This window comes from Clinocottus analis, unplaced genomic scaffold (genome assembly GCF_023055335.1).
Source record: "Clinocottus analis isolate CAN_PGR_092001 unplaced genomic scaffold, fCliAna1.0.p SCAF_8, whole genome shotgun sequence".
Lineage (NCBI taxonomy): Eukaryota > Metazoa > Chordata > Actinopteri > Perciformes > Cottidae > Clinocottus > Clinocottus analis.
In genome coordinates, this window is record NW_027176240.1 from 2,083,265 (window position 1) to 2,097,755 (window position 14,491).

The following is a 14,491-nucleotide window of genomic DNA, read 5'->3' on the forward strand; positions in this document are numbered from 1 at the left end:
CCAAATCCACTCTATCCGACTGTGTTAAGTGTGTGTGTGTGTGTGTGTGTGTGCGTGTGCGTGCATGTGTGCATGAATATATATATATATATATATATATATATATATATATATATATATATATATATATATTTATTTTTTGGGGTGGTATTTTGGTGTGTGTATAAATATATCTATATTTATATAGATGTATGTATTATTTGGGGGGCTTTTTTGACGCGCGTGTGTGTGTGTGTGTGTGTGTGTGTGTGTGTGTGATTGTTTGTGTTTGTTTACGTACCTGTGGAGCCTTGTGGCGGAAGTACTCATAATTCTCAGCGGCATCCAGTCATCTTCCCTCTGGCAGCTCTATTCCTGGCTTCAGCCCGGTCAACAAACGAGCGCTTAGAAAAAGGCAAAAAAAAAAAGACACATACACACACAAAGCCACACACGCACACAAATGATTCTGTAAATATGATTTTAAAACGGCTTTTGAATCCCTTTCCGATCCCCAGTCAGCCGCTGCCGTGACTCACGTTTTGTCTCAAAAACGAGCGTCTTTCTTTTGAGACGCCGTCTTTCATTCACGCTAACATTAACCAGGACAAAGTAAATATAACCGGCTTCTAATCTGTCACGTCTGACAAACGGCAGCGTTGAATAAAAATGCCGTATTTAGACTAACGTGACAACTTGCTGCACAAAAAAATGCAAACACGTCGCCTCACACACACACAAACACACACACTCAATCTTATTAAAGCGCTAAATGGGGACTTTGACCTCAAACGAGGACCATGAAGAAAAGTGCATCCACTCAGCTCCTCCATCATCTATTAGATGTCTGAACAGTTGCACACCGTATGTGGACAATATTAAAGGGCGGGTCCGTTCTTTTCCGCGGGGGTTTCAAATGGAAACGCCCACTCAGCAGAAATCAGTGACGCCGGTGACCACAGTAAGCGAATCAATACGGTTTGTGAATAATGTGAACGCCAGCACGGGCCGAGTCAGCGTTAGTTTTTGAAAGAACCGACGGGGCTAGTTTGGATAGTTTGAAGTGGTTTTGCTCGTGTGCTCACGTGTTCTACCAGGTAACAATATTGCTTTTGTTAGTGGAGTCCAGTGGCTTTTTAAAAAAAACATATATCTGCTAATTAGTTCCCCGTCAGAGGGTTTTTTGTTGTCTAACAGCAACAAGAAGCGCCGGTGGACGTTAGCAGCAGAAATAGTGTTTTTGCCACCTGAAGAAAATAAATATATACATATTTTTACCGCTTTACAAACTCCATTGACGAGAACAACCTCGCCAAACACAAGGATCTGATTGAACAAGTTCTCCTGCAGAGAAGGTTCATCGTCTTCAATCAAAGGTTATATTGAGAACCACGTGAATTGACTTGTATAGCTTGTTTTAGCAAAACCGCTACACATTTGTGATCATAAATATAGCATTGTAGTATATTCTCAAAGAGTTATTTAGGTTTATTCCGGTTGAAATCCAGTGGAAATCTGCTTTAAATCATCCAAGTGATTCATTAGGAGGCACTGGCTGTCAATCTCGTGCAATAAACTGACACTAAAATGATTGAAACTTTGAAAAAGGTCCAGAGATCAGAAGAAAGGAAAGACAGCTGAGCGAAGGAATCTATATGCAAGAGCTCTTTTGATATATCACAATGGTATGAAATTAATTTATCTCTTTGTGTGCGGATATACATAGGCGTATGTGTGTGTGTGTGTTCCCACATATTTTACAGACTTCCTCCCTCTCTTTTCTGTGATGTTTGCCCCCTTTGCCCTCGACCCCTTCCCCATCATCCCTTCATTAAACACATGAATATAAAGCCCTGTCCGCGCTTATCGAGCCAAAACTGCCCCCGTCTGTAGAAGTGGACAAAGAAAACGCCAGAGTCAGCAGTTGTTGGAAGGTGACATTGATGGTGATGAAGATGATGGGGGAAAAATTATATTATACAGCGTGTGTTTGATCATAATCATTGAGGGAGGGGGGTTTAGTGGCACTATGACGAAAAGAGAAGATTGAAAACTACCATTTTGAGAACGTTGTGGGTAACATAAGTTGGGTCAACACCAATTTACAAAACCTCCACTTTTTTTTCTTTATTGCGTTAAATATTGCATCTCAGGAAGTCTAAAAGAGACAGGCGTTAAGGAAAAATAATGTTTTTTTTAACATTAAAACATTCAAAAACACAAGTATGAACCTGAAAGACTATTAAAATGTATGTCATTGTCAAGTAGTCCTGTATTTGACGATTCTGTAGGATTTATTTCCAAATCTAGTGATTAGCAGTGACCAGAGTTCGCATCCAATCTCACTTTCTTCCAATCTTCAATCATTAAACACAATTATATTCAAATTTATTTAAAAAAAAGGGTTTAATTGAACATAAAAGGTGCATCATACAAGACAGGAAGCATTGTTGATTGCCTCTCAACGGCTCTCAACATGGCCGCCGCCTCAGTTGCCAGTTGTGCTCACGGCACTAGCACTTTAAGCTACGGCTAACGTTGCTGACAGAGCCAAAGGGGTTTCCCTGAGAGGGAACCGGAGGGCGCCATCACCCGTAAAACCGCCGCGTGAGCGCAGTGCCGAGGTAGATACAGACATCTTTACACCGGAAACATCAACATTTAACAAAATCTAGGGTTTTACAGAGCAGGTTGATATTTAGCTCTCGCTAGAACAGCAGGGGACCTGGCAGGCTGTTGTAATTAGATGAATAGGGGACGGATACATCGCACAACACGGAGAAAACCAGGAGAAAGAATCACACTCCGGTTATTTAGCTGCACGCTGCTTGTTTGGAAGCTATCCTCTCCGCTGTACACGCACCTCCGTGAAGCACGGCACGACTCGTGTAAGGAAGCGCAAACACTTCAATGTGTCACTCCTGTGCAGATGTGCACGCAGCCATGACACACCTGTCACCATCACAAGCACACTGACACACACACAAGCTGTGTAATGTTGATTTCTTATAGACCCAATCAACACCTCTCGGCGGCGTCGCAGAGTGCAACTATTTTATATTATTATACATCTTTATTTGTCAAGGAGCAGGTTCATGATAACATTTTGTGTTTGCTGCTGCAAGGAAAACCAAAGTTTATTGTAAATGAGGTCTTTAAACCCAGCTCGTATGAGGGATTAGGAAAACAAGAAATACCGCTTGTTTTTCAAATAGCATGTTGGTGCCTCTACACTTTTGAAAGTGTTTGCAGGTTTACAGTACAAGCCTAAACTAATCATTAAACTCGGCCTGTGCTATTGTTTTAGAAGCTTCCTGAAAACATTTGTACATTTAAAATAACAAAGAGTTGCCTGCATGCATTTTGTGTCTTTGTTTTTAGCCTCAAACATAAAATTTGTCTGCTTGCTTGTTGGACTATTTGTTTGTCCAACTGCCTGAAGTCTTTTTCTTTGAGTCGTCAAACAGGAGTTATGGAAATGTTTTTGCTCAACACTCCAGCTCACAGCACCTCTCTTTCTTTTCTGTCTTTCAAATGGTTGAGAGGTAAAAGAAAATAGCAGAAGAAGAGCTTGTTGAAAAAGCCACAGAGCGACATTCAGCTAAAAGCACCACAAGAGACTTTATTTGTTCCTTTCCCATTAAGCTACCTCTGAGTTTCATGGGAATAAGACAAAGCGGAGCGACTGTTGTTCTCTAATGTCTTCTTATTTTCTCATCTTTACCTGCCTGACACACACACACACACACACACACACACACACACACACACACACACACACACACACACACACACACACACACACATACATTCAAATCCTGACAACAGGCGTCTTTTGTATTGTGCGTGCGCATGCAGAGGCAGTGGGGTGAGAAATTGGGCTCTCTTCGGGGGGCTCGCACAAGTCATGGGAAAAAAATGATTTATATCAAATCAACCTATTTTTTTTTTGCTAAGAGATCAGGTTCCTTCACATCACGGATTTTTTTCTGTGTTGTCAGCAAGTCTGTTGCACGATGTGCTTTCACCGTCGCCCATTTCACTCATTCATGCTTTCCCGCTCATTTATGAATTGCTTGCTGCTTCACCTCCAGCAGCGCTCTCTCTCTCTCTCTCTCTCTCTCTCTCTCTCTCTCTCTCTCTCTCTCTCTCTCTCTCTCTCTCTCTCTCTATCGCATACAGTAACTGAGTTACAACCACAAGTGCCTAAAACCTGCATTCTTTCTGATGGCCATCAGGGGGCGACATCTTGGCCCTTCTGCCTACTTGATTTATTCCCTCAGTAAACATCGTAAACATGAGTTTATGGTCTCAATCGCTCGTGTAAAGTCTTCTTCAACACAGCGTGATGTTCTTTGAGTAAATTGTGGTCCATTTAGTATCAAAATAGACCATAAAGCGGAGTAAAGGCGGGGCTTAAAGGCAGGGCCACAGACTTTTTTTCGCTAAACTTGAGGAAATCTGTATGGAAGCCCATTTCCGGCACAAAAAAAAGAAAGAGGATGATCCGAAAAAAAAAAAAAAAAAGTATGACCTGAAAAATAAAAAAAAGTATGACCCGTAAAAAAAAAAAAAAAACAAACTTTGACCCGTTAAAAAAAAAAAAAAAAAAAGTATGACCCGGAAAATGACCGGTAAAAAAAAAAAAAAAAAAGTTTTACCCGGAAAAAAAAGAAGAAGTTTGACCCGGAAAAAAAAAGTATGACCCGTAAAAAAAAAAAAATAAAAAAAAAAAATTTGACCCGTAAAAAAAAAAAAAAGTATGACCCGGAAAAAAAAAAAAAAAAAGAAAAAAGTTTGACCCGTTAAAAAAAAAAAAAAAAGGAAGAATGACCGGTAAAAAAAATAAATAAATATGACCCATAAAAAAAAATAAAAAAAAAAATTACCCGGAAAAAAAAAATAAAAAAAAACTTTGACCCGGAAAAAAAAAAAAAAAGTATGACCCGGAAAAAAAAAAAAAAAAAAAAAGTTTGACCAGGGAAAAAAAAAAAAAGGAAGAATAACCGGGAAAAAAAAAAAAAAAAAAGTTTTACCCGGAAAAAAAGAAGTTTCACCCGAAAAAAAAAACTATGACCCGTAAAAAAAATCAAAAATTTGACCCGGAAAAAAAAAAAAAAAAATTTGACCCGGAAAAAAAAAAAAGGAAGAATAACCGGTTAAAAAAAAAAAAAAAAAGTTTGACCCGAAAAAAAAAACTATGACCCGTAAAAAAAAAAAAACTTTGACCCGTAAAAAAAAAAAAAAAAATTTGACCCGTAAAAAAAAAAAAAAAAAAGTTTAACCCGGAAAAAAAAGGAAGAATGACCGGTAAAAAAAAAAAAAAAAAGTTTCACCCGGAAAAAAAAGAAGAAGTTTGACTCGGAAAAAAAAGTATGACCGGGGGAAAAAAAAAAAAAAAGTATGTACTTTTCTTGTTTCATCACATGATCTCTTTTTATTGATCAACTCAAATACTAGTTATTAGACTCAAGAGGAAGACTTGTGATGAAACGTCAGAGTGGCGCTTCACGTCCTCAGTCTGCCGCCGCTCTGCTGCAAGCACGAGGCTGTTTGCTGCTTTTGTGGGATCACAGCCGCCTCTTGTTTGTCTGAGAACTTAACAAGTTAATGCTCTTCTCTGTGATAAAATTTGCTCTTGTTTCGCCGCGAGATCTGGAATAATTATGAGGACTTTGTGTCCGAGCGCCTCAGAGGTCGCGTCTGTCTGCTCGAGTGTCTCGGTCGGGTTTTCTAATTTGGCCTTTTTGAGATGACGGCGGGATAGTGAACGCTCAGAGCGCTCCTACGCCTCCTCCTTGTGTCTGGCATGTGAAGTCCTTTATAGACGACTCTGCTATCCAGTCAGCCTAAAAAAACAACAAATTCGCAGCTTTTTGAAGCTTTTAACCCGCATTCCTCATCTCTCTGGCTTTTTTTGTTCCCTTCTTCTCCGTCTCTATCGGCTTTTTTTTTCCCTCAAGTGCCCATCGGGCAAAATCCGTGTGAGTTCATGAATACACATTTCTGCTATCCGTGTCCTTTGTATGCCTTTGTGGACAGCCCGCTAAATCAATATTGTATGAACAGCGGGGGTAACCCGAGCCGACGCCAACACACACACACACACACACACACACACACACAGACACACACCTGTGATTTGTCTATTATCTCCGATCTAAAAAAGCCACTTATTTGTTAAGACGCCGTTATCTGGCGAACCCCCTGGCGGCATCTCTGAAAAGTTCTCTCTCTTTGTGAAGGGTCAGAGTGATGTCGGGTAACAGATCGAAAATTGTGTTTTTGTTATTGTTGCCTCATCTGCCGTCATGCGTCTCTCGTCTAATTCAAGTCGAAGAGCGACATTTGGACTCTCAGCCCGCTGACATTTGAACGCCCCGCTGCGCGACCTTGTGTTTATGCCACTCAACTACACTCGTGTGTGTGTGTGTGTGTTTCAAAATCTAAATATCTAAAGTTACGTTTAAGTCCGCTCGCTTGTTGTTGTTTTTTCCCACCCTGCTCGCTGTACGTGATCAGATCAGGGCCCATCTCTTCCCTCGCTGGAGGAGGAGGAGGAGAAGAGGGCAGAAGAGGTTGTTTTGCTCTCATTATCCGCCGCTGCCTTGGCTTTTACCTTGACCCCGAGCGCACCGCTGTTTTATTACAGGAGCTGTCTCTGTGCCAATTGGAAGGAATAAGAACAAAGCACAAAGTCAATTCAGCTGGAGAGGGACACGAGGAAAAGTGGCCTTGTGTTGGATGTGAACACACACACACACACACACTGCAACACACACCGCAACACAAGGGTATAGCGAACGTTCTTGTTTGTCTCTGCCATTAGTCACCCCATGCAGAAGTGATTTAGTGTCTAAATTACAGGCTCGGCTCCATGTGAATCATCCGGCTACGTCGTGCTCTGCTTTTGCAGAACAAAACCATTCACAATGTTTGTTTTTTTTAAACAAAAGGGCCCACCTCCCACCTCTGTGGCTAATCAGAAGCTGATTAGCTACGATATACACAGCTTCCACACAGCTTTCATCATCCAGGATGCTTCAGTGGTTCTCAAACTGTGGGGCGCGGCCCTCTAGTGGGGCGCGGAGGTATCACAGGTGGGGTGCGGGGGGAGATGCAGGTTCTTAATTTAAATTTTTTTTTTTTTTTAAGGATCCTTTATTAATCCCACAGTGGGGGGATTATTCTCTGCATGTCACCATCCTTAGTAATGAAGGAGCTTTGTGCTGCTGTGAAGCTCTGGGGCTTCAGTGTCTTGCTCAAGGACACTTCAACATTAAGCTATGGGGAGAAAACAGGGATCCAACCGGCTTCCTTTTTTGCCAAATATGAGGTTTTTTTGCAGATATTTAACTTTATGTCCATTGTTTTAACAAAGTGATTGCACATGTTATGAGTTTCTGTCAGATGGAGCAATCTGGTTCACTTGAAAGGGATTTACATTTTCTTTAATCTATTAATTAAAAAAGGATGGAGGAGTCTCAAAAAGTTGGACCATTTTGTTCCCATGTTGTTGGGGCGGTGGGGCCTGAACATTTTGCTTCCTCCAAAGTGGAACGTAACAGAACAAGTTGGAGAACCGCTGCCTCAGGTCAAGAAGATCCAGAAGTTTTTCCCTCCACTTTAAATCTCACGTTGATAAACGGCTTATTTTCCACATTAACTCATTTCCTCCTTTGAACCGAACGACACAGTTTTTTGACTGAAACTCCTTCCTAACAGACCAAGACTTTGTTTCATTGTGATTATTGTTCCAGATTCTGATTCTTTAGGTCCTAATCTTTCCAAAAAGGTGTCTTATTGATGCTCCAGGAGGCTTTTTTGGGGAATCTGGCTCATATCATGCTGGATGTTCATAGTTACCATCAAAATATCTTTTAAAAGTGATTTTTTTTGCAGATATACATTTTTTTCCAAAGACTTTGCTGAACAAATACAGACAATAAACACAAGTATTGGACTTAATTTGGGGTTCCTACGACGACTCAAACACAGGAGAAAAGAGGTCTGGAGCCAACTTTGGTTCCACAGAGTTAATAATCCATCATATAATAATAATGACTCATCATATCACTTTCCCAGAAATGGTTTTCCTTGCCAAACAGTAACTTCTGCAAGCAAATGCGTCACATTGTGAGAGTCGTGATGTAGATTTGCGCAATTTTTGAAACGTCTGAGATCAAATCTGAACACATCGTCTCTCTCTCTCTCTCTCTCTCTCTCTCTCTCTCTCTCTCTCTCTCTCTCTCTCTCTCTCTTCTCTGCAGCGTGTAAGTGTAACACCCATGCCAACGTGTGCCACGTCAACACCGGGAAGTGCTTCTGCACCACGAAAGGAATCAAGGGAGACCAGTGTCAGCTGTGAGTATGATGTCATGTGACCTGCAGCGTGATGATACACGCCCACCCTGAGCCCCGTCACCGCTGGCTGGCATTAGCTTCACTGGTTACACAATACAAAAGATATGCAGAGGTCATCAACAGGAAGCTGGTGCGCTATTCTAAAGTGTTGCAGGTCCCAGAATGCCGAGGGGCAGCAAAACAAGCCCGTGTCCTTTTTGAGCAAAGAAGTTAGGCCTTCATTCTTATAATTGTTAAATAATAATATACATTTTGTTTTGTTCCGTTGCTCACGTAGCTCAGACCGACCGACACTTTTTTCTCATTTCAGAACTTTAGAAGCCAATTTCTGCCACAAAAAAAATCGACACTTGTGACACTTTTTTTTTTTCTTGGTCATATTTTTGTTGTTGTTTCTTAGTCATAGTTATTATATTTTTTTTCTTGGTCATACTTTTTTTTTTTTTTTCATACTTTTTTTTTTTGTCATACTTTTTCTTTTTCTTTGTCATACTCTTCTTTTGTGTTTGTTTCGGAAATGGGCTTCCATACAGATCTTATCACGAATACGTCGTATATAAAGTCAACCAGATAAACTAGTTTTAGTTGAAGCAGCAGCAGGAAATGCTTGGTTTGCATCACGCATCATTTACTTTATTTTAAAGGAAAGTCCCCACACACAACCAGCTTGTAAAACTGCAAATATGTAAGTATTGCAATACTTCTAGTCGGGCAACATTGTTACTTCATTTTAAATCCGTTTAGGAAAATAGGTTTCGTTCTTTAGTTTTTGAGGAAGGCAGAAACAACAATGATGGGAACACATGTTTGTGTGTGTGCAGTGTATGTTTGTGTGTGTACAGTGTGTGTGTGTGTGTGTGTGTGTGTGTGTGTGTGTGTGTGTGTGTGTGTGTGTGCGTGCCAGACTTAACTGCTGCAGCGCTACAATATCCTGAAAGGCTTGGCGGACCAACACCACAGAGACAGCCTGAAAATTGCTGCATCGATAAATCTAATGGGCGAGGCTGGAGTGTGTGTGTGTGTGTGTCTGTGTGTGTGTCTGTGTGTGTGCGTGCGTGCGTGTTGTGGAGGTTTCATAAACTTGCTTTGTGATTGCATTCGCTCCCATTATGTGACGGTTCGGTTGCTAATGTGTTTGTTTGAGTCCGATAGAGTTCCTCAGTCTGCGTGTTACAGTTCACTTCATTACAGCTGCATCATCTCTTAATGTGTTCGATTCGTTTCTTTCATTTAGGGAATGATCAAACACTGAAGGTGGCACAAAGATTGCTGTTAATATTGTTGGTAGAAGTGCTGCTGCTGAATCTGTAAGCCCTTGTGTAGATTTATTGATACAGATACGTAGCTTACACACACGCGCAAACAACTTCAATCATATCTGCTACCGATTATATCAGATTTTTCCGACCCCCTTAACTTAAACCCTGACTTTCACCTCTGAGTCGGCGTTGCGCTGAGCCTCAACATGACCTCTGAGTGACCTTTAACTTCCACTCAGCTCCTGACACCAACCTGACCTCACACCCAGCGACTCCCTCCACATGCTCACTGTCAGCTCCCATCAGTGTAGCGCGTTAGTGTTTTTGTCAGGGCGTTCCTTAACGGAGAAGTTCTTCTTTCCATAATTTTTTAAACATTTTTTTTATAGGAAACAGGAATAAAATAAATAATCGACTAACGCTGGTTCTTCTTGAGTCTCTCCATCATGGCGTGCCGAGTCGAGCGCGTTTGTTTGTCGTTTTCATTATGAACGAGCAATTTCTCCCCGGGGGGCGGACGCCAAACGTTCCCAGGTTACGTCAGGTGTGTGGACGAGTATTTGAGAGTCTTCTAGTGAGAAATAACAAGGACATAAAGCTTCTTTTGTGTGTGTGTGTGTGTGTGTGTTTATATCCTTACATTTAATGTGTGCATATCATTCATATTTAACACAATAATAAGTTTCTTTCTGTTCGTCCCTCCCTTCACTGTTTCTTCAGTCCTGTTGCTCCATCAATGCCTCAAAATATATGTCTGTATCACACCCATCATAATTTCATACGCACCTGCATGTTATTGACACATTGACACCCACTGATATTGTTATTTACGGTTAAATATCACATGATATGTGATGCTCTGTCCGACGCACAACACTCTGGACGGGATGCAACATGATCCACTAGGATACAATATTATTCAGTATCACATGATAAGTGTTGGCTGGCATCCTCCCGTCTGAGTAAATATGATTCTCACAGCCAATCACATCGCAGCTAACACCTGTGTGTGTGTGTGTGTGACCGTGTGAACAGCAGCAGCTGTCGCCGGCGGCTCAGAGCGTGAGCGCAGCAGGTGAGGATCAGAGTTCGGCCGACATCAGGAATCGGCCGCTCGCCAGATGCTCTCGCGCTGTTTACGCCTCGTCACGGTTTTACTACGTTTGCGAGCAGTTTATTTGAAGTCTAACCTTGTGATGCGCGAGTCTTTGTTTCCCCCCTCTCGGTTCCTCTCCTGTTGCATTGTCTGACTGACTGTGTGACTGTGTGATTGTGTTGATTTTGCTTTAATTGGCCTCCTCTCCAAACGCAGGAAAACGCCTCTAATTGACTGTTAATTTGCATCTTTAACTGTATACTTGACTGGAGCGAGTGTTTCTCATTTGGAGAGCTGCTAAACGGCCTGATCCGGTGTGTAGTCTCCTGATTTACACCAGTTACACCATCGTAACATAAACACACACACACACTAACACACACACACAAGCAGGACCAATATCATTTGTGACCTTTAATCTTCATTTTGTTTATCTAGGCGGGGGTTTACAGGAACAGCAAGCGGAGCAAAAACATGTGTCACTCGTGTGTGTGTGTGTGTGTGTGTGTGTGTGTGGGTGAGTGTGTGTGTGTGTGTGCGCTCCTGTCGCTGAGTCAGAGTGTGTTTTTAAGTGATGAGGCAGCCCAGTCCTCTGTGGCTCTTATCTGGTCCCCATTAGGCTGTTGTAAGCAGCTTAAGTGTGTGTCCCCTCTTTGTTGAAGCTGTGCGTCCCGATGTTTAGTGTGTGTGTGTGTGTGTGTGTGTGTCTGTGTGTGTGTGTGTCCCAAGAGAGGCCAGGTCTTGTCCTCGCCCCTCTACTTAGCCCACAAGTCTGCTTATCCTCCTCCTCTGAACACGTACATGAATGTCCCGCTCGGCTAGCGTCAGCATTGCAGTAGCAGATGCTAGTTAGCATGCTAGCTACACACGACTTGCTCAGTTATCATTTTGGGCAGCTATTTAGTGAAATGTAAATAAATAAACAACATTTCTTGAATGTAGCTCAATGTAATTCAAAACTATAGTCCTTTTTTATTACATGAAAATGGTTATTATTTATTTAGTAGACACTAATTAGCACAAATTACAGTTTTAACAGTGCACAACGAGATTAAAAGGTAACATTGACGCCTCAATAGTTGCAGACCTCCCCACCCCTTCTCCTAGTAAGTAATTCTGCGTGGAGACCACAATGAATCACCGAGTGCTGCCAAGATTAAATAAAATATGAGCCCATTCAGCGCCTCGCGATGGGAGGGGGATCTGTAGTTCAGCAGAAATCTCAGTTACTTGGAACGCTCCGAGTGGCCTCTTAAACTGATTCACGCGCCACTATTAGACTAAAAGTATCGCTCTGCCTCTGCATTTGTTTTATTGTGGTCCCAAAAACTCCTGATTCAGGACGCTCGAGCGAGGCGGTTCCGTGGTTTAAGGCCTCGTCCTTGGCTTTGGGCTTTTTTTCGGAGGATGGATGAAATATTCAGCACCCGGCGCTGCTCCGTGTGACCCGCTGCAGCGCTACAAGCGAATCCACAAACACTCCGTAATGCACGGCCTGTAAACCTCACCTGCCCTCTTGTTCCCGTTTCATTCACTCCTCCGTGTTTGGGTCCCTCCATCTCCTCCCCCGTATGTGTGGTTTCTCTCTCTTCCCTCTGAAGCCTCCTGCTCCTTCCGTTGTTCCACTGGTGGGGAAACAGTGGTTTGCATGATTTACTTTGCATGTTTTAGACGAAATAAAAGCTTGTGAAATATCCGCATATGGGTTTGATGAGCAGCAGGATTTTATTGTGCGCCAAATGGCCGCCATGCAGAACTTCAGCGGTTGCAATATCCATAAACACCCCCTTTGTGTTTGTCTTTTTTTAAAGCCTTCCAGATGAGTGTCATGTAGAGTCACACACACACACACACACACACACACAGGAGGAAGATGCATACCACTCAATCGGGGCGATGCAAACGCTCTTTAAAGACGTTTTTTTAAAAGCTTTGACATTATAAGAATGATTGCATTTTCCTTCTCTTTGCACTTTTTTTTTTTTTTTTGCAGCATTTTTCTTGACGGTGGACATTTAATAACCGGCTTTTGTTCTCTGCTGGCAGCCAGGCAATAATTTTCCTATCTGTGCTTCAGGTGCACGTCGTCCATCTTGACACTTTAATGGCCCGCGAGAGCACGCACGTCATTCCTCCATGATGACAAAAAAAAAATACAACTTTAACCCTGATATTTTTTGCTTTAATCGCTTTTGCTGAGTGGTAACATTTACGTTATCCATATAACCCTCTAACGGACAAACCACGACCATCCTGTTGTGTATTTTGAAAAAAAATCCAATTTTATATATATTTTTTCCACTTAATTGTATTACAGTGGGAGCTTATTGGTCATTAAAGACTTCTCCTTTAAACTAAAGGTCACACCTTTCAACAACAGCCAATTACTGTCCATCAGCTGCACATAGTCTCTCCCCATGTGGTCTCAGTGATGAACAGACAGGCGGCTGAAATGTCCAAATGAAAATGAAAAGACTCTTATTTTGACAGAGCCTGTTTTTAAAAAAAAAATTTTTTATCATGCGAGTGGTTGATGGTGTTTTGCATTTTGTTTTCCACTAACTGGCAGCGATTGTCAACCCAAAGAGAGAAACACACGTCTGGATGAAATACAAAACAAACCTCTTGACTTTGATTTAAAAAAAAAAAAATGCTTTCAAGGAAAACTGCACTAAACTTCTGTCTCGAATGGTTTAAGAAAACAAAACTCAACGTCTTTCCAACACGCAGTTTCTTTTGGCTGCGTGTAAGTCTCGTCTTCAGCAGTGTGTCGACAACCCGATGGTTGTTTTGGAGCTAAGCGCTGAACGTAGATCACCATCAGAGGAGCTGATTACGCAATCGGAGGAGTTTTTACAGTCGGCAGTTTATTATACATTTGACTTGTATCTCCACTGTTGTACCAAAATCAATATGGCCGCCATTCCTCCATGAAGGAGCAGCTTTTAAACTGTTTCCAGTGACAGTGTTCAAGCCAACAGGGAGAATGTGTGAATGGATGAATGTGTGAATGGATGAATGTGTGAATGGATCCTCGTTGGCGTTTTCCACTGTGAACGATTCATCAGTCGGGTATTTATGCTCGTGACCCTCTGACGCTCCGGCGCAGGAAAATCTGTTTTTGAACCGAGTAAGGCCAGAAGTTCTCTCTCATAATGTTTGTGTGTGTGTGTGTGTGTCTGTGTGTGTCTGTGTGCACCCTGGGGGGGGGGGGGGGAGAAAGCAGCTCTGAGTAGACAGGTCTGTCGAGGGAAATCACCTCGCAAAGAGCCGGAGGAGGATGCTATACCTGCAATGAGAGCCCACCCGACACACGCACACACACACGCACACACACACACACACACGCACACACGCACACACACACACACACACGCACACACGCACACACACACACACACACGCACACACGCACACACACACACGCACACACACATAGTGACAGAAAAATAAATGTCTTTGTAAAAACAAAACCCCTATCGAACACTAATACCCTTCTTCTTTCTTCTTCTTCTTCTTCTTCTTCTTCTTCTTCTTCTTCTTCTTCTTCTTCTTCTTCTTCTTCTTCTTCATATTTCCTTTTATTCCCGTGTCGTTCCAGATGTGACTCAGAGAACCGCTACCTTGGTAACCCTCTCCGGGGAACATGCTATTGTAAGTATCCGGCCGCCACTACACACCTGAGTCTCCTTCTACACACACACAAACACACACACACTCACACAAAGCTGAAGTCTGCTCCTGCACCTTGTGTCAAGCTGTGTCCCGCGATTATCATCTTTGTACCGAAGCA

General features: G+C 42.2%; 1 protein-coding gene across 7 annotated transcripts in view; it reads left to right on the plus strand.

Annotated features, from left to right (window-relative positions):
* atrnl1a (attractin-like 1a) overlaps window positions 1-14,491 on the plus strand; it is a 197,887-nt gene that overhangs the window by 74,516 nt on the left and 108,880 nt on the right. For all 7 annotated transcript variants that reach the window (XM_068567293.1, XM_068567295.1, XM_068567297.1 and 4 more), the window contains 2 exons: window positions 8,250-8,343; window positions 14,300-14,352. In XM_068567293.1, the coding sequence (XP_068423394.1) occupies window positions 8,250-8,343; window positions 14,300-14,352 (147 nt within the window). The remainder of the gene's footprint in view (window positions 1-8,249; window positions 8,344-14,299; window positions 14,353-14,491) is intronic.